Source organism: Podarcis vaucheri (assembly GCF_965113315.1).
Source record: "Podarcis vaucheri genome assembly, chromosome: 14".
Classification (NCBI taxonomy): Eukaryota; Metazoa; Chordata; class Lepidosauria; order Squamata; family Lacertidae; genus Podarcis; species Podarcis vaucheri.
In genome coordinates, this window is record NC_138752.1 from 27,740,837 (window position 1) to 27,766,993 (window position 26,157).

The 26,157-nt window shown below is 41.1% G+C and overlaps 1 protein-coding gene across 3 annotated transcripts in view; it reads left to right on the top strand.

Moving 5' to 3' along the window:
* The window catches only part of PIAS1 (protein inhibitor of activated STAT 1), a 50,598-nt gene extending 25,468 nt beyond the window's left edge, over window positions 1–25,130 (top strand). For all 3 annotated transcript variants that reach the window (XM_082198497.1, XM_082198499.1, XM_082198498.1), the window contains exons 3-14: window positions 8,555–8,639; window positions 9,704–9,751; window positions 11,953–12,043; window positions 12,633–12,767; window positions 15,955–16,060; window positions 16,814–16,887; window positions 17,798–17,958; window positions 18,174–18,304; window positions 18,660–18,834; window positions 19,507–19,649; window positions 20,239–20,276; window positions 21,501–25,130. In XM_082198497.1, coding sequence (XP_082054623.1) covers window positions 8,555–8,639; window positions 9,704–9,751; window positions 11,953–12,043; window positions 12,633–12,767; window positions 15,955–16,060; window positions 16,814–16,887; window positions 17,798–17,958; window positions 18,174–18,304; window positions 18,660–18,834; window positions 19,507–19,649; window positions 20,239–20,276; window positions 21,501–21,797 — 1,484 coding nt within the window. In that variant the 3' untranslated portion in view covers window positions 21,798–25,130. The remainder of the gene's footprint in view (window positions 1–8,554; window positions 8,640–9,703; window positions 9,752–11,952; window positions 12,044–12,632; window positions 12,768–15,954; window positions 16,061–16,813; window positions 16,888–17,797; window positions 17,959–18,173; window positions 18,305–18,659; window positions 18,835–19,506; window positions 19,650–20,238; window positions 20,277–21,500) is intronic.
* The last annotated feature ends 1,027 nt before the right edge of the window (window positions 25,131–26,157 follow it).

Sequence of the window (26,157 nt, forward strand, 5' to 3'; positions counted from 1 at the left end):
GCAGCATCAATCTCACCCCATCACCATGCCAGTTCTGTTAATAAAAGGGCATGGATACAGTGACTGCAACAAAGACAGATTTATACTCCTTCTGGCCCCAGGAGAGCTTTGATAGACCTGGTTTCCTAATGAGAAGGCAAGACAAACATTCCTGATTTGGTGGACCATAGTATTTGGGACACAACTGCTTGACAATTTCCTTAACTGTAGCAAAATTATAGCTACTTCTAACTCTAGCAACTTCTGGTTCAACTCTCTGATTCAAACTGATTAACAACATCTAACAACTTTTTATAAGGAACCATCTGGGCTTCCTTTTTCTCCTGTAATTTACATGGGAGTTCATTTGTGTTGAAAACTATGTAGCGGAAAATGTCATTTAACTGTTCTTTGAAGCAGTCCTCATTTTCCATGGGTTCTGTTGTGTAAGTTGATTTGTTCTCGCTTTCCAAATTACTTGCTTGTGTAAAGCAAGTGCAATTCAGCCTCATGCATCCCTACTGTAGAAAGTGTATGAAAGACTTCTGTTTCTATTTTGCTATAAAGGCTGTTAGAAAAGAGTGTTGTGGTGACACCTAGAGATGGAGAACAAACATTACAGCACAGTTTTAGTACAACAAGCATCATAGATGAAAAAGCAATCTTTTAGTCCTAAGAGGTTCCCAGATAGCTAAGTGTAGAAAAGCCATTGCATGTATGCTTGTAGACCCATTTCAATGTCAGTGGTGTTAAAAGAATGTACGTTTGTGCATGAGATTTTTCTCCAAGCCATTCAAGGAACCTTTGGAGAAGATGTCTTTATTTACCACCCCACTCCCTAATTTGAATATGCTTTTGTGGCAGATTTATCTAATGAGGTTGTACATAAATCTCATAGGGTGTCTTGTTGAGAACAAACTGAACTGAACCTCCTTTCTTAATGCCCCAAGGAATCCCAGCTTGCCACATCTGGGTGTAATACCTTTAGCTATTAATAATAACCCAGTGCAATCCACTTAAATGATTCACGAGGATGAATGGGAGTGAATCTGTTTGTATTCTAGTTGATTTAAAAACACGAGCTGATCTGCCTCAGGTGTACATCTCTAACTTTGCACAATGCAAAAGGGTTGAATAAGGCTAAGGAGCATTTTCCACTGACAATGAGTATTTTGTAAAGGGCTTGGAAGAAGATTTCAGGTTCTCAGGCATGTAGACCGTCTACCTGCTGTTTTTCTTTCTTTATTAGGGCAGTTATACCCCACCCTTCTATGTCTGACAAATGAGCCACTCAAGGCACTTATGAACGATGTTTAACACATTTAGCAGTACAATCTGAAGAGAGTTTTTAAGTTCTGTTGAGCATGCTTAGAAATCCTCCCTATGACCAGAAACCCTGATAAGGTAGTGTTTCGGCTTACAGTGAGGGTTCTAAGTATGTTCAACACACTCTTCAGGCATTGGCACTAAATGTACAAAGGTCTGGAGAGCAGCCGGCATGTCTGGGGGCATTGGGGCAGGATTGCTTGCTCCTGTCCCCATTTTAATGCAAATGCCAGAACATGGCTATAGAGATGCATATTATCTGCATGCTAGTGACTGCCAATTCCAGATCCCTGAGTGATCTTTCTCAGCAGTTTCATGTAGATGTTGAAGCTATGTGTGACACTATATATATGTTGTAGGTCACTTTGAATTAACCTGCTGAAAAAAGGACCAATAAATTTAAGAAATAATAATATGCACCAGGAGGAACTAACAGGGTGCTATGTGGCTGTTGTGCACTACAACTCTGATCACCCCTGAGTGTTCATCTTGCTGGCTGGGGCTCATGGCAGTTGTAGTCCACAAAATCTAGATGACATCACATTGGCTATGCTTGCTTGTTTACACAAAAGGTGAAAATCTTGAGCAGGTATCTCCCAGCACCAGTTCTGAAGTCCGTACTCTGTGAGGGACCAAAGCCACTGTTAATAGAGTGCTCTCAAGCCTCATCCATGTATGCCAGTAGTAGGGAACCTTTGGCCCTCCAAATGTTGCTGAACCTACAACTCTCATAATTCCTAGCCATTAGTCATCTTTGCTGATGGAAGTTGAGGAGCAGCAACATCTGGAGGGCTAAAGACTTTATGTGGGCACATTCCTTAGGGACACAACCCTGGCTAACGTCTTGTACCTATTGACCACAGTTTTGGTTGGTCAGGTTAGGTTTGCTATAAAAATATTCTGATGTATTTCAATCTTCTGTAAACATTTGTATCTTCAAACTGCAAGAAAGAGTTCCAGAGCTGGGTTATCGCCAGCTCAAAATCTTCATATTGAAGACCTTGGCTAGATTTAGAAACTTTTGAGAACAGGCAAGTGGAAACATGCCATATTGGGTTAGACAAGTTTGGTCACTCTAGCTAAGCTCCTTGTCTCCAAGAGTGGCTAATATTAAAATGCTTGAGAGGAACAGGACAATTATCATTTTAACATCATTCACATTTTGTTCTTGGCAACCAGAATTCATTTACAGTTTTAAAATGAAAAATACTGTTTTCCAAGGAACCTGCTTGCACAAGGTAACTTGAAACCTAGGGTTCACAAATACATTTGCCAGTGAGCACTTTATTGGGGGGGGGGGTGTTTAGCAGAGGAAACAGCATTTTAAAGTTGGCAAAGCAAAAATGTAGAGAGCGCCTTTTTTGTTGTTGGTGGGATTAGTATCATGGATCGCTATGCAAACACACTATTCCCTACCCCAGTAAAACCCCTTTTCTGGGCAGGAAGTACCAAAGGGATGTTTTGTTTTGAGAGGGATGTTTGAGAAAATCAAGCATTATGGGCTTCTAGAAACTAGCTGGCTACCTAATCCAGGCCAAATTTCTGAGACCCTGCTTGAAGCTGTGTGAATATTTGGTATTTCAAGTCCATAAACTTTTGGCACTTCTTGTTTTGTCAGTAAATAATACTTACCTTTTTCATAACCAATAAAGATTTTATTATGTGAATGGCCTGTGGCCCAAGCATTAATAAACTACATGTACATCAAACATTTTATTAGGGAAACTGAGAAACTCTTGTGGGGGTGGGAAGCAATGGAAGAGAATGCACATACAGTTTTATGTTTTGTGATAGGATTTCAAAAGTTTTACATTTGAGTTGAAAGGATTTGCTGCTTTCTTCTGATCTGGATGTGATATTCTAGTGCAATAGCTACTCCTTTCGTACGGTTTAAAAAAACTTGGAAACAATGAATTTTTTTTAATTTTTTGTTTTATTCTTCATTGGTATATTTTGCATTTAAAAGCTGAAATTCAAATGAAAACTTCAGTTTTACATTTTGAATTCTGGCAGACCACATTCAGATTCCACCTTCTATTGTTCTAATATATTTTGTTCTAAATCTTTCCCTATTTTTAAAAATGAAATTAGGATCTTTTTAATATCCTCTTCACCTCCTTTACTGCTGCTTCCCCTGTTCTGCTATCTCCTCTCCATCTTGAGGTAACAGGCTCTAAAACCGTGGGGGTTTCTCCATGCCACTCATTACTTGCAGCACGCACTCTGGAAAAATCTGAGCCTCATCTGTTCATAGACCGACTAGCCATAAATCCAGCAGGCATTTTGTGTCCCCAAAACCCTGGGCTGCTTTTCTGTTTGACTTAGTGGTGTTTTGTTTGGCACTTTAAGAAGTATTGCTTCAAAGAAAAGTCCTCCTCAAGAGGCAACTGAAAGATCATAATGAGCCAGAAAGCAGCAGTGGATTTTCATTGTTTGTACCCACAATACAAGGCTTGCTTTAGGCATTAATGCCATGTCAAAGAAGCATAAGTTTTTGGTAGAATAGTGCGTATTTCCTTGGTCTGCAGTTTGTGTCTTCTGCATAGAGCAGCTACCATGTTGTCTAATGTATTCATGGCCACAAGCATGGCCACATCTGCTTACCAAGACCAAGTGTCCCAGCCCAACAGCATGAAGGTCACTTGTTGAGTGCCTTGCCTCCATTAGTCTCTGAGATGCCTCATGGTATGAAGAGAATAAGAGACGAGCATTGTTTGGGGTGTTATAGCTTTTCGCAAATGACAGAAAACCATGCCTCTTCCATGAGCCCTTTTCTCACCAGCAATTATCCCTCAGTCCTTGAGAATGTGCAGAGGGCTTGAGAAGGGTGGTGTGGGTCTGATCTCATTTGCTCTGAGATTTGGAGAAGCTGAGAAACATCAAGAGTGTCTTACACTGTTTTGGTATTTTTGAGGAAAATCTCACATCTCCCCCAAGCCTTCTGCATTTTCTCAATGACTCTCTGTGCAGAGAATTGGTGATGAGCACAAATAGGAGCTGGCTAGTAAGCCAAGTGGAAATTTTGGGGTCTTTACAAAACCATGCTGCCTTATGCCACCCACATTGCCTTCCACTATGCCGTGGGTGATCCTCAAGAATACTGCCTCTTTTCAACCAGTTCTAAGAGTTGATGCCTCTATGGCTCTTATTTACAAATGCTGGATTCTGCTAGTGGGAATTATGGCTGGCTTCATTCAGCAGAATCCTTAGGAGTTGCACCAACCCTTCTCCAAGGTCCCATAGCAGAGAATAGTATCTGTACCTAAATATAGGATCTTTGTCCTCAAAATGACACGCTGAAGCTATTTGAAGGTATGGAGGAATGAGTGGAAATGAAAACACAACACACACACACACACACACACATAACTACACAAAAGGGAACAGATTTATTTTGCCCCTGTTGAGTCCACAGTTAGCAAGTGTCCATGGCCATGATGTTGCTATAGGTGTGCCATAGGCTGTGCATTATCTGGATGCATCAAGCCCTGGCAATACGTGTCAGAGTTCTTGCAGGACTCTACTTCCGTTGAGCCACTGCATCTCTTATGGACCTTAATATGTTTGCTATAATGTTATGCTGTCTCCAGGAGATTCCTTTTGCATCACTTTCTCAGAAAGAGAAATGTAATGCATCAATTCAGCAATAGAACTTTCTCATTTTAAATAAGTCGGAGTTTATTGTACTATGAAACCTACCCAGCAGACAGTTACTTCCCTATACATTTTATCCTTAAGTCATCGCAGTGAGCTCTTTAATTATTTAGCAATGGCCAATTTGCTAGGGAAGATGGAAGGCGTTCTTAGCTAATAAATTGAGCTGATGACCATTGAAATAGAGTGGTGTAGCCTGCTCTAGGCTGAATAGTACAGTGTTCATCAAAGGCAGTAGAAGAGCATTTCTGAATGATTATCGGAGGGGAGCTTTTCCCAACACAGCAAGAAATATTTTAAAAGAGAAAGATTGTGGTGCTATATTTAGCCACTGGCTACTACCAAGAGAGAGAGAAGCACATTCACTTTTTTTAAGCGGAAGGAAATAGAGGCATCCCAACTAGATTTTACAACTTTTCTTTCATGCCTTCACATTTGAAACATTTTCTCCTGCAGCTCTAATTGCATCTCTTAACCCCAGTCTTCAATATACACAATTTACATACACCTTCACTTGGCCAAACACTTTGTGTGTGTTTCACATGCATATCTTTTAATGTGTCTAAAAAGAAGAGCCAGGCAGTGTGGTGTTGTGGATATAGTGTTGGATTTGCATTTGTCCAGTCAGCCATGGATCTCCTTGGGCTCTTGTGGCCTTTGCCACTTTGCGTGGTAGTTGTATGATCTAGGGCAGCCTTTCTCAACCTTGGGTCCCCAGATGTTGTTGAACTACAACTCCCATCACCCCTAGCTAGTAAGGCCAGAGCTCAGGGATGAAGGGACTTGTAGTCCAACAACATCTGGGGACCCAAGGTTGAGAACCGCTGATCTAGGGAGAATCACCCATGTGTTGCTGTCAAGCTCCTGAGGGGAAGAATGAGACGTAAAGTATACGTCAGCCTTTCCCAGCTTTGTGTCCCTCCAGATGTGTTGTATTTACAAAAGATCCCAGCTGGCACAGTCATGGTGGCTGGGGCTGATGAGAGTCGGAATCATACAGCACATCCGGAATATACCATGTTGGGTAAGGCTGATGTACTCACTAAATAAAAATAGATGATAGAAACTTTTATCTTTCTCCTCAAATAAATACTTTATATTAAAAGAATTTCTGCATTTTAGAACTGTAAAATAAGCCAGGACCCCAGAATAGTCTGCAGTGTTAAAGAATAAGCAATAACTGAGCCATAATCCTCCCCCCCATAAAAAAGACTCCTCAGCCATTTCCCCAGGGGAGATGGTTTTGGTTCTAGAGTTCTGGCTAGCTTCCATCTTGATGAATAATATATTGTTAGTGATATATTTGGCTCACTCTCAGTTCCCACTTACAATCAGGAAGATTATTTTTGCTTTCAGTTCCTTTAAATGGTGCAGCTTTCCAGCCCAGTGTTGCCAAATCTGCTGTCACACAAAATATGCCGGTGTAGTGGTAGGCTCTGACTTTGGGGTCGCAGGTTGTAATACATCGTGGTGGTTGTTTAAAAAATTCCCAGCTTGGAAGGAAACTTATTTAGTCACTGCAGTGTTGCATCCTTCATTGAAGCCAACTGAGAAATGGAAAATGAATGTCTAGCTTTTCCCAGGATGCTTTTTTGTTTTCTGTTTTTTTGGTATTTTAATTAAATTACCCTGTTATTTGATGAAACATAGTCCCTTTTTTGTTGAGCTAATTCTTCATTGCCTTGTACTGCAAGCACTTGTTTGAACAGATGTATTACTAAAAGCCTCACAGAATCAAAAGACCTAGGTATTTTGGAAGCAGAGTAATTCATTGTGAATGAGTTGATATGCTTTTGCTCTGTGAATTACTCAGTGAATAGATACATTGAAATGATTTACAATGTTACAGGTGTCAGTGTTTTTAGTGGGAAGAAATGCAGTTTAAGAAACTAGTCATTTGAAAAATGCTAAAGTCTATACAGCAATTACCTGATGACATCTATAGTGGAATAATAAGCTATTCTGATATTTCAGAAAGAGACTGGAAGCATCTGAAAGTTTACTGTGTTGGCTACTCTTAAAGCTTACCTCTTTGGTTCTTAGGACCACTGTTTTTAAGTTCTGTATCAAATTGTCACTTTTTGCATGGTTAAGGCCTACATATAAATCTAAGATTTCAATAAATATTGACGCTATGGAGATTGGCAGGGTGTGGGTGGGGGCAGGGAGGAAAGCCTGAAATATATAGAGAATACATAGTCTCCTGTCAAAGCTAAACTTGCTTTATTGTTTTATTCAGCGTAGCACTAAGCAACATGTTTCCAACAGCACAATGATTTTCCCTTCTCCCCTGACACAGGATGCACACGGGAGAAGGAGAGTGGGGATATACTGTTACTGTAGCTTACACCAGCACAACTACGGTATTTTGTTGGCTACCACTGATGTACCAGATTTTACTATTTGATATATTTATGAAATTTGTAAACCCATGCATATTTGTACAAGCAAGGTGGGGAATATATCCAATGCTAGCTAGAGAGATGGGTGCAGGTTCTCTGTCCTACGCTACTTAAGTGCTTGCATTAGTGGAAAATAGAAACCACAAAGTTGGTAATAAAGTAAAGTAAGTATAGTATCGGGGCTGAAACTGTTTTGTATAGCAAGTCACCAAATCTCTGCTAATCCTTAATATTGCATGTTACACTTTATAGCAACATTGAAAACATTTGGATGTTGTGTATGTCTTTACCATAGTGTCTACACAGGAATTAACATGAGTGGGGAAACCTGTGGCACTCCAGATATTTTTAGCCTCCCAGCTCCCATTGGTCCCAGCCAGCATGGGCAGTGGCCAGGGAAAATGGGAATTGGAGTCCAACCACACCTGAAGGTTAGCCACCCTGCTGTAGATTGCTTTGCACAAAGGTTTATGTACTACACATTTGTAGTGAGGAAAACCTTGTCTTATGAGCATTCCATTCATTCCAAAAGTGTATATATTTCATAGCAGTTCTTTTTTCCTAGTACAGTGGTACTTGGTTCTTGAACTTAACTTGTTCCTGGAGTCTGTTCGACTCCTGAAATGGTTTGAAAATCAAGGTGCGGCTTCTGATTGGCTGCAGGAGCTTCCTGCACTCAAGCAAAAGCCGCGTTGGACGTTCGGCTTCCAAAAAATGTTCACAAACCAGAACACTTGCATCCAGGTTTGCAGCGTTCGGGAGCCTATTTGTTCGGTAACTAAGACGTTTGGGAACCAAGGTTTGACCGTATTTCTCTTTCGGAAGCATTGAAAAAATATTCAAGTTGATCAGGGGAGAAGGTAAGGGTGCATTATTGGGAGAAGTATTCAACTCTAGAATATATGTGAGGTTGTGGATCTTCTTTCTGATTATAGATGAAACATGGGCCTGGCATTAAATTGGCCTTCTCCAACCTGGTGCCCTCCAGAAGATGTTGGACTACAACTCATATCATCCCTGACCATTGGCCGAGTTAGGTGGAGCTGATGGGAGTTTTATTTCAACAACACCAGCTTGGGGAAGGGTGTGTTCATGGCTTCTCAGGAGTGGGTGGGGTGTCTGTATTTTCCAAAATGGATGAGTAGAGTGATCCTTCCTCTTGCACACTCAAATTTCCTCTTATTTTCCCATAGCATCCGATAATAGCCAGCGGTTTCGGGAAACCTGCTTTGCATTTGCCCTGACTCCACAGCAAGTGCAGCAGATCAGCAGTTCCATGTAAGTGGTAGTGATCTTTTGACACCTTTTAGTCCTGTGCATCTGAATTCTGAAATGCATAAATCATTTTAGAGTGTGAGTGTGTGTAACTGTAAGATTGAAAAACAAGACAGATGTTTGGAATTTAATAACCAAAAGTGAGCTAAAAGAGAGTGGTTAGAGTAGAAGTGCAAGGGAGAGTTACAGTAATTTGGAAAAGGGTTTTTCTGTATGAGTAAATCAGGAGGGATTTGGAGATGGAGTGTCCGTCATGGAAGTGAGGACATATTTTTATTTATTTACATGTTTTAGGGGTTTATACCCTCCCTTTCAACAAACCAAAATTGCAAGAAGAACTGTTAATCATGCAACACACTGACCCAGTGGTCCGATGGTATAGTCTGAAGGCACATGAGGCCACCACCTGGCTGCAGCTAAGCAGGTCCAGGTCTGGTCAGTGCCTGGATGAGAGACTACTTGGGAGCCGCAACTTTGCTCCCCTGGATTCCATGTCAGAAGAAAGGCTGGATATAAAATGTAAGAAAATAGGTAAGTAAGTAAGCAAGGAGTGTCAGAGCAATCAGTAGAATTAAAACAGGTTGGATTAAAAGGCTCAGGAAAATAAAAGAGCTTGCCTGGTGAGCCTCCCAAGATGGATCCCAGGCTTTTTGAGTGTGTTGAAGCGTAGGCCTGTTTCCCAAAGCAGCATATGAAAGCCCATTAGAGTCCATTGCCTGAGTCGTTTAATGAGTGCTGGCCCAAAGCTGTCTTTATGGAATTGCTATTATGTGTTCTGTTTGTATAATTGGGCAAAGTGATACAAGTTACAGGAAGCACTGCAGAGGTCAGTTGCCCATGTACTGGATCAGATCAAAGGTTCATTTGCTCTAACATCCTGCAAAGGTTGGGTGTGTGTGTGTGTGTGGACAGTAAGGTATGATCCTGGCAAATAAGTCCAGTTCTGGTCAGTGACTCAGCATAGACTGTGAGTGACATGTTTAACTTTTCAGACCTTTAAATACTCAGATCTTGCATTGGTTTATTGTAATGTACAGTCTTTAACTGATGTCTAATGTCTTTGCTAGGGATATTTCTGGAACCAAATGTGACTTCACTGTGCAGGTCCAGCTAAGGTATTGTTTCCCTACAATTCAGTCTTTGTTTTGGTAGACTTTGTCCCCCCCCCCTTAAATTCTCTACCAAGGATGGTTGAGATTTGCATATATGATCATGCTTATTTTACATAATTTTTTTTTGCCCTGAGACCTCCGTGTATAGGGTGGTATATAAATAATAATAATAACAACAACTATTATTATTATTGTTATTATTATTATTATTATTATTATTATTATTCTGTTTCCAATAATTGTGGAAAGAAGCACAATAACTCTATGCACTGTAAGCTCCATGCACCCGCCCTTCCCAGTAATATTGGTAAACAGAGAAGCAGCAGCTCCTCATTACTTCCTATGTTGCTTTTACTTGCCAGTGGCAGAAGAATTGGCTGCTGCTTTGATTAATTCTGTCATTATCTGCCAGAGGAGGACTTGCACCTTGGTGTGTGTGTGTGTGTGTGTGTGTGTGTGTGTGTGTGTACGCACCTTCAGGGGAGAGGCTGTATGTGTTGTGGTTGAGAGTGCTTGATGCAGCCCAGTGGCCATTTCTAAATCAATGAGACCTAAAGCCCCAGAATGATGCTCTGTGCTAGTAGCTATGCCTCTTGATATCTGTGTGTCTTAATTGCATCTGACACGCTTCTCACTTTACTAGCCCCTGATTCACTTGTGGCCCCACAACTCCTCTTCCCTCTTTCCACCCTGAAACAGGATCTTGTTCAATGGATTCAAGAAAGACAGAGACAGGGAAAGATTGTTCACTGCTACCTTGCTTTCTGCTTAACACCTTCATGTGCAAACATTAGCCTTTTAAATCCATGTCTGAGTTTCAGATTGAACTAAAGGCAGGTGATGGGGAGAATCTAAACTTCACCCTCTTTCCATCCCCCAATTTGCTAGCTGTTGATTTATTAATGTGGGGTATAATTGAGTCTCCTCAGGAGCATGTAATTTCATTCATTCTGTTTAGTGATGTTTGTTGAAAGGGTTGTAGCAGCCTCTTCCTCTGAATTCAGCCCTCTGCCTTTTGAGGTCTGATCTTTCTTTTGTCAGCATCTTGGATAGGGAGGTGCCTGCAGACCCACAGAGGAGAATCTAGCTCGTGCAGCAAGCACTGATATCAGGAAGATGAATGGAATTGGAGTGTGGCTGAACTGAAGCTCTAGAATCTTGACTGTGTGCGCCAGCAGTAATTAGAGAGAGCTGCAGCCGCGGCAGCTGTGGAGGTGGAAGAGGGAACAATAGGAAGGAATATAGCCATTGGTTGTAAGCAGCTTTCATAGGACTATGTTAGGTGGAAGAAGCCTGTGACAGGCTGCCTGCGGCACGAGCCCTTAACCACAGGGGTTACATGCAGGATCCATGGTGGAATCTAGGGGATGGCTCAGAAATACTTTTTAATGTCTTTCTGTTTTACTCTGTAGTTTAGTTGGGTGCACCATCCAGAGAAGTTTTATGATATGAGATGGCATACAAATGATATAAATAAAATTTGGTTGGGGGCCTTAAGCAAATCCTCTTCCCAATGGTGGCGATACCTTTTTAGGTCATCCAGTGATTGAACTAGAGGACATGGCGCTCTGATGTGCATACAACAGGTGTTTCCCCATTTTTGCCTCGGGATGGGGACTGCTCTACACAATCTGTGGAAGCCTCCATACGCGGATAAGAGTGTGTCTTTTCAGAAACATCTGTCATTCAGGGAATGAAGCTTTTGTGCTCCCCTCTGGGGGCCCAGTCTTGCTTCTCTTCCAATAGGAGTCTGTAGCCTGTCTGATTTATAAGCTTTTGAGGCCCCCAAGTTTCAAAGTCTGAAATATTTAATTCAGATTATACCTTACACACTTGGTAATTGGATGCAAAATAAGATGTATGTAGATTTTCTTAGCTTACATAATTGTGCTTTTCTTTCTTTCTTGGAGTGGGGTCTATGCCACCATATTGACTCACGTAAAGTTGTGATTGTGTATGTAAAGTGAGAAATTGTGGGCTTACTGTACAGTGATAGAGCTGGTGGAAGCATAGCTGTCTGGCCTGGGCTGATGGTATTTGTTGTCAAAACTATCTGGAGGGCATCAGATTAGTGAAGGCTGCTTCAAAGCACTATGGGACACTGGCTCACAGATAATGATATTTCCCCATGTCACTTGTAGTATTTACGGACCCTGTATAGAATTTAATATAAAATGTCCCTGAACTCACTGTCTTGTCTTTAGGTTTTGCTTATCTGAGACCAGCTGCCCACAGGAAGATCACTTCCCACCAAATCTTTGCGTGAAAGTTAATGGAAAACCATGTAGCCTTCCTGTGAGTATCCTCAGAAATTTGGCCAATAGTTAAAGATGTTTTCTTGGGGGCGGGGAGAAAGAAATTGTTTGGGGGATATTGAAGTGAATAGTGGTGTCTTGAATTGCACCGGATAATTCAAGGCAATGCTACCAAAGTCTTGTATTGAAAGATTCAACAAGTGACACACAAGAAAAGCAAATGAGCTCTTCTGTGACTCCCACTTAACAATGTTTCATTGCCATTTGCCATTCACACCCTCGCTCACATATAGACTGGGGTCTAGGGAAATTTAAAGAGAGCAGGAGTGGGAGATCCTGAGAGGGACTTTGGAATCGTTTTACTCTGTACTTCCTGTCCAGTTTGCTGCTCCTCCTGAGAGGTTATAGGAGGATATCAGGGACTGGATGTTGTTTCCCATTCATTAAGAGATGGAAGGCAGTGAGTAAGGGGAGGCACTGGTCATTGGGCATCAGGTGCCTGCATCTCAACCTCAGTTCCCTATCAATAAAAGGGATATAACTGACTTCTGGAAGGTCATTCAAGGTCAAACAAGGTGGCAAAAGAGAAGTTGCTTTGCATATTCATGGTGATGTGTGTGTTGTTTCAGGGCTATCTTCCACCAACCAAAAATGGGGTTGAACCAAAGCGACCTAGCAGACCAATCAACATCACCTCACTTGTGCGGCTGTCCACGACAGTACCAAACACAATCGTCGTCTCGTGGACTGCAGAAATAGGAAGAGTGAGTTACAGTTGGCTATCAGAAGGGTGGGACGGAGCTGGGGCTGTATGCATCTGTAGAAATTCATGGAATTTGTCTAGTACTGTCAAGATTTAATGCCTTTGTGGAAATCTTTCTGTAGTTTCTTACGCTTTTATGTACTGACTATATCTTAGTTTACCTTGCTACATTTCAGTAGGGACCCTGAATGGACTGTATGTAGACGTGTAAGAGAGATATGGAATATAGACAGATTTATTTATGTATTAAATTTGTTAGTTGTTTACGAAAAAAGATACATAAATTAAAACCAGGGTGGAAAAACCATTAAAACGCCCCGTGCATTCTCAAAGGCCACGTACAGTTAAAAGCCAAAGGTCTGGTTAAAATGAAATGTTTCTGCCTGGTGCCTGAAAATATTCAGCGATGGCACCAGGCGAACTTCCTTGCGGAGAGCATTCCGCAGATTGGGAGCCACCACTGAAAAGGCCCATTATTTTATTGTCACCCTCTGCACCTCCCATGGAAGTCCATGGAAAAGGGCCTCAGATGTCGATTGCATGGTCCAGGTTGGTTCATATGGGGACAGGCAGTCCTTGAGATAATGGGTATGAGCCGCATAAGGCTTTGTAGGTCCTTGATTGAGAAACAGAAAGCTTAGATAAGGAGATGGAGAAAGGATGTCAGTATTGGATTTCCAAAGACTTACTGTAAGCAAAAGAAGAAGCAATCCCAATGCCATTGCTTGACTCCATGCAGTTAACATTTAGAGCCCCCACATAAGTTAAAGGGTCATAGAGCTGCATGGCACATTCAGTCCGGTAGCCACAAGACTCAAACATGATTGCCTTCTGGAACTTGTAATTAATTCTACAAGGTCTCCTAGTGGGTGTTAGTATTTGCAATACCATCTGGGACTTTCAAACACAGATTTCCAGTCTGGATCAACGTAATTCAGGTAAAGGCATAATAACCTTGTTCCAGCTTCTATGCCATGTGACTTCTCTTCCCCACCCCCCAAAATTTCCATCAAAACTTGCTGTGGGCAAGTTCCACGCTCTGTAGATTCAAGCTGTCAGTAAATAATGCTGTTAATTAGCAGCTCTTGTCTTTTGCCCTAATTGAAGCATTAAATAAACATGTAGCCCTCTACAAGTTTGATGGGGGAAACGCTTTTAATAACATACTAAGCAATGCTTAATAAAGAAAGGTATGAGTTTGTTATATCTGGCACTTCTTTTTTTAAAAAAGCAATGGTATCTACAATTATGGAAGCTGGACAGAATTGGATTCAGATTCCAGCAGGATCCTTTGTGCTTCTAAAGACCCTTGCCTTGAGAGATTTGAGCTCAGGAGAATAAGGCTTTTAGATCAGAGGATGTGGCTTCTAGGCAGCCCTGAGTCCCCAGGTTAATTTTTTTAAAATTAACCACTATCACCCTCCTCTGCTTTCAACTCGTTTTGAGGCTTTCAGGCAAGGCAGCAGGAGATTTAGCTCTAATGTCTCTAGCAAAGACAGCTTGTTTGGAGTTCTTAAAAGTAATTTCTGCTACACAGAGCAATGCACTATTGGTCAAACTTTCATAGCATACACGGAGGGAGGAGGAGCACACCAACAACAGGAAGGTGGGAAAGCCAGTAAGGTGCACACATATTTTGATAAGAAATCAGCATCTTCAGCTGTCTTTATTGGGGAAATCTGTGGAACACAAGCTTTAAAAGTAAATAAACTTTTTGACTGCATCACTAAAAATTCAACGCCTCCTTTAATGGAATGTCATCACAACCAACATCTTGAACAGAAGGAGTGACGTTAGGAACCCACTAACATACCATCTTGCCTCAATAGCCGAGTCTCTTGAAGAATCAGGTTTTTCTGTTTTCTGGAAAATGTAATTGGCAAACTAAGAGTACTGTGATTTCCATGCCTTCAGAATTGGCTAATTTTATATGGGTGAATTCGAAGACAAATTGATTCATTCACCTGACAATCTATTCATTGAAACTGTTAAATGGTGGTGACATATATAGGTTTTTCTACTTTGGAAGTGGATGTTTCTGTACCATCTGCTTATTATATTTGGATTAGCTGAATAGATAATTTTATTTTTCGCTTCTGTTGTATTCTGAGAGTAGCCAAATTATTTTTAGATGTTTATGCCAAAAAGAATGGCAGATATAGATAATAAATAAATGAAACTGCCAATTTCTTCTTTGAAGTTACAAATCATTTTCCATATAGTCACTATTTACAGCATAGGAATTCTGTAAGACAGTGCTAGCAGGCTTGCATTTGGAGTAAATCAATATATTTATTACTTTGTTTCTGATGTAACAGATTTACTTTTTAATTCCCCCGCATTGACTTTGAAGATATGTTTAAATTAACTTTGCTATCAGTGCCAATACATTTTGAAGCTGTTTGTAAACCACAGTTTTTACATTATTCAATGTTAGTGTTGCATCTGCTGGTACAAGAATATCTTTCTTAAGCACATTATAAAATATAAAAGAACTTTATGTTTTAAATGTTATTAGAGAAAATGGGCTTGTTTTGCCCTTGATTGTTGTTTTTTTTTACAAAGTGTTTTTATAGGAATATATTGTAGGAGTAATACATGCTTATGGCTAGTATTTTTAAAGCTTCTTTTACATTTGTGATATGCTTGTAATTGTACTTACACCTTATGCCTCTATGTCTCCTCCAAAGACTTCAGTATGCCATTGTTCTGCCTGCCTGCCAAACTGCGATCAGTTGGTAGATTTTGGAGTGGGGAAGGGGAACATGCTGAGTTTCCCTAATGGCCACAATTGTTGAGTTAGTCATTGCAATATTATTATCATTGGGCGATAATAAGTCTCATTTGGACAGACTTTTTTTTGGTGTTCTCTTGTTCCAAATTCACTGCCAACTGTGAGTTGATAAGGTAAAAGGCTTCATGCAGGGCATGCCTACTCTTATCCTGATTCTTCGCACAAGGTCTGTCTTTCGACCCTGAGCAAAAAAGTAAAAGCGCCTTCCATTTTTTTCTGGAACTGTGTAGACATAAATGAGAGTTGTGTTGCACACGTTGCCAATGAATTTTGCCTCTGGTTCCTGAGGGCTGGAAAAACACAGGTGGGTGGGTGGGATTTGGACATGTTAAAATAAGACACATGCTCACTGGCCAAGCTGATTCTCATTTATTCTTGCTTTTTTCCTATTCAGAATTATTCTATGGCAGTCTACCTTGTCAAGCAACTGTCGTCTACAGTCCTGTTGCAGAGGTTACGAGCGAAAGGCATCAGGAATCCTGATCATTCTAGAGCACTAAGTATGTCCACTTCATGCATATTCCTAATATAAATGTCCAGATAGATAGACACAGTGATAGCTATTCCTCATGCAGTTAATGCTGCTGTTTGTGATGAGGGCTTGAAATGTTCAAGGAGCCCAGAATGAAGGTTCTCTCCATGCTCTGATAATTCTGCCGCATCTGGGGTCCACAGCTTCTGTGCAGCCCAGCTCTTAAGTTTCCTTTGCAAAGAAAAAACCTCAGAATATAAAGCCTCCTGAACTGGAGTGAGCTGGTCTGCATGCTGTTTTTTTGGGGTTGCTGAACCTTGGAAGTGAATGAGTGTGTGTGCTGGATTTAGGATTACCCTTTATGCAGCCAGTGAAGTGGACTCTGGTCCACAAAAACTTAAGTCATAATGAATTTACTAGTCTCTTCGGTGCCACAAGATGCTTTATAGTTCTTTCTGGGTTGGTGTTTATTCCAGACCTTTCTCTCCTTTTGCTCATTAGTTGGTCTCAGTCTAGGACCGTTTCTGCCTCCATGACTTTCTCTCCCTTTCCCACCTTCAGTATCCCATGGGTGAAAGGTCAGTGCCTGGTGTCTTGCCAGCTGATCTTGGGGCTTCTAAGGTGGCAGAACTTCCTAACTCCACCTACAGCAAGTGATGGTTTCTCCAGTTAGGATTCCTGTGCTGCTGATCTTTCCAGCCTTTTCAACCAATGTGTCTGATGGATCTTTTAATAGTTCTTTTGTTCCTCTCCCCACTCCCATTTCTTCTTTCCTTGACAGTCAAAGAGAAACTAACTGCAGATCCTGACAGTGAAATAGCAACAACCAGCTTAAGAGTTTCTCTTCTATGCCCAGTAAGTCTTAACTTCTCTAAAGTGGCTTTATTTGCTGTAGCAATGCCAATTTGAATAGAAGTTGAAAACCCAAGGTTAATTGATGCAAAGGGTCTTGGTGTTCAGAAGGGCAGAAGTCTGAAACTGGCAATATCCTCTTGTGAGAAGGCCAGGTAATTGGTATGGAGCAGTCTCCCATAGCCTACAGCTCTTGTCAGCCTCAGCTGCCTGTAGAATGGGGCAGAATGTTTCAAGTCAAACTTTAGCAGGAATGATCTCTTTCCACTGTGAATGTCAGAGACAGCCTTGTCCAAGTTGCTGTGCCCCTTGCTGGATGTTGCAGTCCAGCAACATTGGGGGGGGGGCACCCAAAGGGTAGCCAACCCTGTCCTAAAGCAATCTCATTTTCCTGCTACCTGATAGTGGGGCATCATTGCCAGTCCTTGACTTGTAAATGGGACAGATAATTTAGCTTAGATGTGTCAGAGGCTGTCCTTCGTCATGCTGAACGTGACAGTGATAATTTTGTAAGTTGCTTTACAGAGGTGAGAGGTATTTTTCTCAATCGGAGCACACAATCCCAGAGATGAAACCTGTGAACTCTGAGGCTGTGAAAATGGTTCTGTAGTGTATGGTTTTTAAAATAGGACTTGGACCAAATTGTGACTTGAGATATTGGGCAATATTTACACCAGAGGTGTTGATCAAAGAGACTCCACTGGGACGATCATATTGGGGAGGTAGACTGATTGCTGCTCATGCAGACAGTGGAAGGAGAGTGTGTCTTCCACTCTTATGTGTAACCTGAATCTCTTGCTTGACTTACCTGGAGTTACACGATTTAAAAATGCATCTCTGTTAAGCAGAGCCCTTTGTTCTTTTTTTGTAAATCAAGGCATAAAAAGAATGCTTTTGCTTTTTATTTTAATAGCTTGGTAAAATGCGGCTGGCGATACCCTGCAGGTCCCTGACTTGTTCACATCTGCAGTGCTTTGATGCCACTTTGTATATTCAAATGAATGAGAAGAAACCCACCTGGGTTTGCCCTGTGTGCGACAACAAAGCTCCTTACGAACACCTAATAATTGATGGGTAAGTACTTTTTGGAAGCCAGTAAAAGCTGGGTATAGTGAAGCAAGTAATGTGCCTGGAAATATTTTTGCCCTTTATGTAAAGGTCTGAAACCACTGAGGTTGTGCTTGTGTGTTTTTACCACCTCTGATGGATTTCAGAAGCATGAATGTTCCTTATGTGCAAATTCCTCCATGCTTTATGGGTGAGTTTCTAAGGAGGCTCTTTTTTAATAGGTTGTTTATGGAAATCTTGAAGTACTGCACAGATTGTGATGAAATTCAGTTTAAGGAAGACGGAACCTGGGCTCCTATGAGATCAAAAAAAGAGGCACAAGAGGTGACTGCATCTTTTAATGGAGTGGAAGGTGAGTTACTGAAGTCGACTTGCTAAACTGCTCTGCTCCCGCTTTCTGACTTTTTCATTTTCTCCTCTTTGTTCTGGCTCATGATTTTGGTGTTTTGTAAGTGTGTCATTCCTCAGTGCAGACCTTACAATGCTATCAAGTCCTCTTGAGGCACACTGTTCTGGAACAGGTTGATTATCTAGCTTTGGGTTGATTTGGAGACCTCCAGATATTTTGGATTACAACTCCTTTCAGCCCCCAGCATCTTATGGCTGTTTAACTGTATTTTAACACACACACACACACACACACACACACACACACACACGTTGCAATTACCAATTGGGACTTCAGCACTGGACTGGTCTCTTTCTAGGTTGCTTAAGTTCTTCTGTGGATCATCAAGTGTCCTCTCATCAGTCAAGCAAAAATAAGAAAGTTGAGGTGATTGACTTAACCATTGACAGCTCATCGGATGAAGAAGAGGAGGAGCCATCGGCCAAGAGGAGCTGCCCTTCCCTGTCTCCTGCATCACCCATTAACAATAAGAGGTGAGGAGACACTTAGCTGCCTTGGGAAGTGGTGGGCTGCAGCTCAGAGCCCTCGATATGATGCTGTGTAGGCAGAGCTCACTGTTTCATTTCATGGAACTTGTAAGCCATCAAAACCTTTCAGCTTAAAAGCATTGTATTGCATTCAGCTGAAGTTATGTTCCGAGAAGACTCTCTGAAATTAATGGACCTCGGTCAGTCAGATCCATTAATTTCAATAGGTGTGTTCTGATTATGAGTAACATGGAATGCAGTCAGTGGCATTTTAATGGCAAATGTGGCCCTTCTGTTGCTTCTTTTACCCATAAGAAAGAAAGTTGTTACGGTTCTGGCAAAAAGACTGTATCCAATGCATTTTTACAACAAATAATAATTGAGAATTTCCCTGAGGCAGTACAGTTTCTGGGCCTATAACAAGTATTGGGGCAATTGTGGAAGCTAGATGACACCTCTGACATTGTAACCAAGGTGATTAACTAATCAAAATACAATAGGGTATTGGCATGAGTGTATTTAATATAACAATATATTTTGTTTTGGGAAGCGTGGAAATACCCTACTTCAAAAAAATGCCTTTAATGATGAACTAATTGTACAGAGTCTTTAGGGATACTGCAGGAGGAGTCTGCAGGCCCCATCTTCTAAACTCAGGCTTCTGCTTCTGCTTCTTAGCATTTCAAGTATGCCGCATCAAGTCTCTCCTGTTTCAAGAACCCCGAGCCTTCCGGCTGTTGACACAAGCTACATCAACACGTCACTTATACAAGACTACAGGCACCCGTTCCATATGACACCCATGCCTTATGACCTCCAAGGTAGGTTTCTGACAGGACAAACATCATAGATAATAGTAATACCTGAAATTACTGTTTGGATATTTTAACTTTTTAAGAATGTTTCAATTGTTTTCAGAAGGCTTTTAAACATATTTCATATTATTGATATGTTTGCTGCCCTCGGCTTCTTTGGGTGGAATATAAACTGAATTAGTTACTGTAATTAGTAGTAGAGAAGCAGCCACCACATTACTGAGTGTGAGGTATTTGCCTTGAGTGATGGAGCCTTTCACAACCTTGCTACTAATGTCCTTTTAAACTGATGGTGTTGGGGGTTGAGCCCACAATCTAAGATGTGCAGAGCATGGTCCCTACAAGGTTTGGCCCCTTTTCATGGCTTCACAAGGCCTGTCCCCAAAGGTTATAGCAAAAAAACCAACATACTTAACATATTTTTCTTTTTCCTGACATAATTTTGCGTAGGTTAGTTTAAAAGAAGCACTGTTTGAGGAAGGCCGGAGGCTTAGCAAGAGTGATGAGGATCTGTGCTATATTCTGCTTAAAGCTGTTTGATTTTGGGGTGTGTGTTTTGAGAAAATGAACCTGTTTCATTTTGCCTTTTTAATAGGACTGGACTTCTTCTCTTTCTTACCAGGAGACAATCAGGTAAGCTGCTAATGGGAGGCAGGAAATGATTCTAGAACAGTCACAAAGGGGAGTAGTTTTGATCCAATATAGGGAGAATTTCTTCTTAATACAGTATCCCAAATTGAAAATGTCAAGTGGCTGAAACCACCAGGCAGTATTATAAATTATTTTTGATGTGCTAGAATATCTTTGCCAGAATACATTATTCTAGCATTGATTTCCATCACTGAGGGGAGCAAGCCTGCACAACTGGGATTGCACGGCAAAAGTATTGCTTAAAACTGATCATTTAACTTGTTTTTTTAAAAAGCATTCAGGTCTTTTTCTTCCTTGAGGAAATGCTAAAGGAGTCTGTGTGCATTTTGCCAGTAAAGTCCAGTAAATAGGAAGTGGGGCTTCTCCCCACAGTCAAGGTCTCACTTCCTCCCCATTATACTGCCTCCTCTGATTTCAGTAATCCTCTCAGTGAAACCTTGAGCCTGACCTTTTCCCTAGAGCATGACTGCAGAAAACCAGTATTCTTGGGGCACTTAGTTCTGTGTCCAATTACTGCACCCAACAAACCCAACATGCCTGTGATCTGCATGCAGGAGTTTTGATGACCCTTTTATTTATTATTTATTATTTATTATTATTTCAAAAAAATTATACACAGCTTGAGTGTATAAATTGTATCAAAGCGGTTTACAATAGTAAAATCAGTTTAAAATGTTCAAAAAGAAAACAAAACCAGCAACAATCTGAAACCAGTTTAAAACATGCACCAACATTCTACACGTCTGGGTAGACTTGACAAAACAAAAATGTTTTTAGTGGGTGCCAAAAAGAATACAGTGAGTCGGCAGGGAGTTCCGAAGTGTAGGTGCTGCTATATTAAAATGCAGGTTTCGTACAAATGTGGAGCAGGTATAATTACATGGCACCTGTAACAGTGGCAGTTCTGGAAAGAAACTGAGCTGCCCAGAAGTACTTGGAATCCCCTCTTCGTTGGCCTGTAGCCCCCTGGCCTTTTAACCCTTGTGGACCCACCTCTTTTGTTTTATCTATTCTGTGCTGGTTTTGCTTGGAACGGCTTTTACTTGTCTTTATCATTGTGTGAGCATATTGCTGCAACCCACCCTTACGGTGAAGGGCGTGAAATAAAAACAGTGGAGTAGTAGCAAAAACATGCATGAGTGCCATTTATTAAAACCTGCTCTCCAGTGCCTCACAGCTGCCCTTTGTCCTCCTTCACATCTCCAGCATTATAGCACTTCTCTTCTGGCCGCTGCAGCCGCCGCCGTGTCTGCTTCAGATGACCCAGAACTTTTGCACTCCCGGTTTTTCCCCTATGCTTCGTCTCAGATGTTCCTGGATCAGTTGAACGCAGGAGGGAGTGCCACCCTTCCAGCCACTAACGGCAGCAACAGCGGCAGCAACAGCAGCCTCGTGTCCTCCAACAGCCTGCGAGAGACCCATGGCCACCCCGTGGCCAACAGAAGTAACACAGACCCAGCCTCTCTCTTTGGCGTCATGCCGGATATCATTTCCTTGGACTGAATCTTGTTGAGTTTTCACTGGACTAGCTAGAGGAGAGATCTGGGGTTTTGTTTTATCTTATTTTGTTTAGAAATGCAGACGAGCTTTTCCTTTTTGTAGGGGAAAAAAATATTAAGATATGTACAGAGAACAAAACTATATTTTCAGTTGTACTTTTGTATATAAACAAAATATGGTTTGACTGGTAAAAAAAAATGACAAAAGCTCCCAACCTAGATTTTTGGATACGGAAGATTTTACACCACCCTTTCTGTCTTGAGTGTTCGTTTGTTTTAAGGCTTTGATTTTTAACTGCATCACTTTGTTTCTTCACATTGATATTAATGGAAAAGTAATGGAGTGATTGAAGCTTTGAAAAGTTCTGGGAGGCTTCTAGTTCCAGGGAAGACAGATGGCACCCACAATAACTGGAGGGAATGGTTTTCCTCCTTAGGGCACAATCCTCTGGGAATATTTTCCTGCACAAGCACCATTGAAATGAATTAGTCTTGTGCCAGTGGATCAGGCCCTCTCTCTTTCTTTGTAATTTATGTCAATTCCACAGCATTCTCTGCCTGCTAAACTGGTTGTGTGGCTTCTTGGAATGTTCTTTCAGCTTTTTCTTCTGGTTCCGAACTTCTGTTCGGAACCTTCCTTGTTCCTTCACCAGACACCATATTGTTCTGTTTGTGTGTTCATCAGTTCTCCTCATGGGGGAAAAAATACCCACACTCCTGCATGTGGAAGCATTACCATTGGAAGGTCTCTCCGCTTTTGCATGAGGCAAAATGGCTTCTTAAAATCCTGCTGCCATAAAGGCATCGGTGATCCTTTCTTGTATGTTAAATGTTCTGTGTTAAAGACTTGCTTTCTTGAGGTCATTCGACATTGGCCTAACACTCAAACTTCCTTCCCCGGGACTTTAAAAATCTCTTTTGTGAAACTCCTACATCGTACTGTGCTATCAGGACTCAAATGTGATGATATAATTTGAAAAAGATGTATTTTGCAGCGGATAATAACAAATAGCACGCAGAGTCCTTTCTGCAAGCATATTTGAACTATAGGCTCCAATCCTACGCACTTGTGCTTCAGAACAAACCTGCATCAGATTGGGCTATATTAGTGGCCGAACCCCACACAACTCTTTTTTTAAGTTCAAAGTCCTTCCCCCTTTCCTTCAAATTTACCAAAATTTGTTAGAATCTTGAGGGTGATCCACCCCCCCCCACCTGCTTATTGGCTTCAAAATAATTATTGAATGATTTTGGCTTCTTCTGACTGAGCATGTGAAACTATATTTAATTCTCCTTTAGTGTTTGTGGGTCTCTCCCCCCCCCCAACTATCATGAAACCTGTATGATTAATTAGGAAAGAGTAACTTGGGGGTTATTTAAACACTTCCTTTTTTACTAAATGACAGAACATGTAAATAGAGAGAAAGGGAAACTGTTCATAGTACATGGGAGGAAGAAGGGGAGGGCCAAACAGCCATGTTGATGTATCCCAGAGCCCTCATTGGAGTGCAGATCTGTTCTCTGCTGTGAAAATACTTTATAGCTAGCTTTTAAAAATCTAGGTTTACAACAAATCAGGAATGGATAGGAAGGAGGGAGGTAGCAGGGTTGGTTATAGTTTTTTTCTTTTTTTGCTATACTTTATCAAAGACCATGTTAGCGATTTCTTTAAACCATAGCTGCAGAAGTTAGTATCTTGTCCCCCCAGCTTTGTTTTCAAAATTGTTTTTAAGATAAACTTTGCATTGATATCAAGCCACCACTTTTTAATAGGAAACAATCATTTCTTTTCAACTAATTGAGAGACAGTATAAATGTTCTAAGTGGGTTTTCAAATGTCCCCTTCGCCATTTTAAAAGCTGACTTGAATTTTTAAAATGTTTGTTCATATGTATATGTGTGTGTATATATGTATTTATAGATCTCTTTCTGTGTGTGTGTCTCAGTGTGTCTGTTTCATGCATGTGAATTCCATTACTGTCTGGCTGAAATGTTTCCTTCGACTATAATTTATTAAATGTCAGTAAAATCTAAATAAAAGGAACACAAAAGAGGAATCCTTTCTAAGTTCAATCTAGCTTGGAGGCATCAGAAACTGATTTCTTTTTTTTAAAGTATAATGAAACTGGCTCAACTTAATATAAAATGTGGTCCCATTTCGTTGCAATTGGAAGGATCATTCCAAACACTGAAACAATCGGAGATTTGCTAACTTTGGAAAGTCTGGTCACAGTGTAGTTGCGGGAGTCAAAATTGACAAGTGTTCTGATGAAACCCTGTAGCTGATGATCTGCTTCTTAGCTTAAGGTGAATGCTTTATATCAGGCACTTAAACGTGAGTCTGGGTACCACCTGCTAAATACATTGTATGATGTGGGTCTTGTAGCTTGCTTTGAATGCAGATGGCTCCAGCTTCAGTCTCCGCCAACTCCATGTAGAGCTGGGAAGGTCCCCTGGAGAGCTGCTACCAGTCAATGTTGACAATGAGCTATATGGACCAATAGTCTGACTCAGTATGAGGCATCTTCCTATATTGTTACCTGGAATATGTGGTACAGTCAAGTGCATGCAGATGATGGGCTGCAATTGAGTGTATTTATGACCCATTTATTGTCATGCGATGCAAGCATATATAAGTGTGCACTTGGCTACAGCATCTACACAAGGCTCCCCCCTACTCACCAAATGTATCTACTGCAACTCAAATGGTTTTTATCTGCATGTCTGTCAAGATTTTTCTACATCTGACAAAACAACTGTCGAGTCAGAATTTTAGGAGACTTTCCAACAATTCGTCAGGCTTCAAGGAACGCTGTACTCTGCTTTCAGTGCTGTTTGGTGTGTTTGAATGCTGGAAGTAATATTGTCCTTTACAGTAAATGGGAACTGCCTGAGAGTGCAATTACCTTCAGTGTGACTTGACTGAATGGTGTTTTGGGGCGGGGGAGGATTTTGCCCATCCTCTTTCTTAGCCTGTGGGTGCTCGATAAAGATCTAGAACTGTGTAAGACTAGAAATCTTCTAGGACTGGTTCAGTTTTTTTAAGTCCAGTTAATTGTGAAATTAAAAGGTACCTGCTACATTGAGCCCACGGGTTTCCATGTTTTTCTCTCTCTGATAAGGTAAATGACACTTCTCACCACGGTGGGCAGTAGGGAGTGGGCATTGTACTTGCAGTTTGGGAATGAGAAATTTAAAAGCATTACAAATGAGACAAGGCACACAAAAAACAAACGTCAGTCAGTTAATGTTTAATGTGGAGAGCACTTGAAAATTAAAGGTAGCAAACCATTGTTTCTATGTCTTTTCCTGCTCCTCCTGTCCTTCATACTAAGTACAGTGGTGCCTCGCAAGACGAAAAGAATCCGTTCCATGATTCTCTTCGTCTAGCAGTTTAAGCAAGCCCATTGACGGATTAGCGCTATTAGCGGCTTTTAGCGGCTTATCAGCTTATCTGATCAGCTGATAAGCGGCTTAGCGGCTTAGAAAAAGGGGGGGAGGGAAAAAACCCTGCAGGAACTCGCAAGACATTTTTGTCTTGCGAAGCAAGCCCATAGGAGATTCGTTTTGCGAAGCACCTCCAAAACGGAAAACTCTTTCGTCTAGCAAGTTTTCCGTCTTGCGAGGCATTCGTCTTGCGGGGCACCACTGTAAAAGCAATGAATCTTCCCAATTCAAACTGAATAGTGTTTCCTGGCCTCCCTTAACTTGGGCTTTGGGCTGGGAAGGGGATTTTTGATGTATTTAATTCTGGGAACCTCTTTTGAAAAGCTATTTCCTGGCCAGTGTGTGTGTGTGTTTTAAGTTCTTTGTTTTGTTTTTTCGCCAACAATAATAGTTAATTGGGGAAAGGTTCCATTTTGGCATTACCTGCAGTCTGTCAGTTTCTTTAAAATACTAATCTTTAAGAATTGCAGAGTTTTTTGTTTTTTTTTAGTAACATGGAGTTAAGGGGTGTTTTTTAGTTAACACACAAATCCTGTTAAATTTGAATGTGGAAAGCGTACTTCTTGCATTTCATAACTTGTTGGTTCACTTTTTTTTGTCCTTGTTTTTCCAAAAGAGAAGTAGAGGGATGTGTGCTGCTTGGATGTGTGTCTCCCTTTGTACAAAAATTTTGGGGGAGTGAGTGAGTGTGTGTCTACACAAGTACACACAGATGCAAGATCCTTGTATAATAGCAGGGGTAGAGTGATTCTGAATCACTTCTGTGGGCATTACTCGATGCAGAGTTTGTTGTTGTTTTTACCTAAAAGCAAAACCAAATTAAACCTTGCTAAGACTTAACTAGCAGTTTGTTGCAAAGTCTTGCAATATTTTCATAACTGCATTCCCAGATTTTCTTATCCCTATCAAACATATAC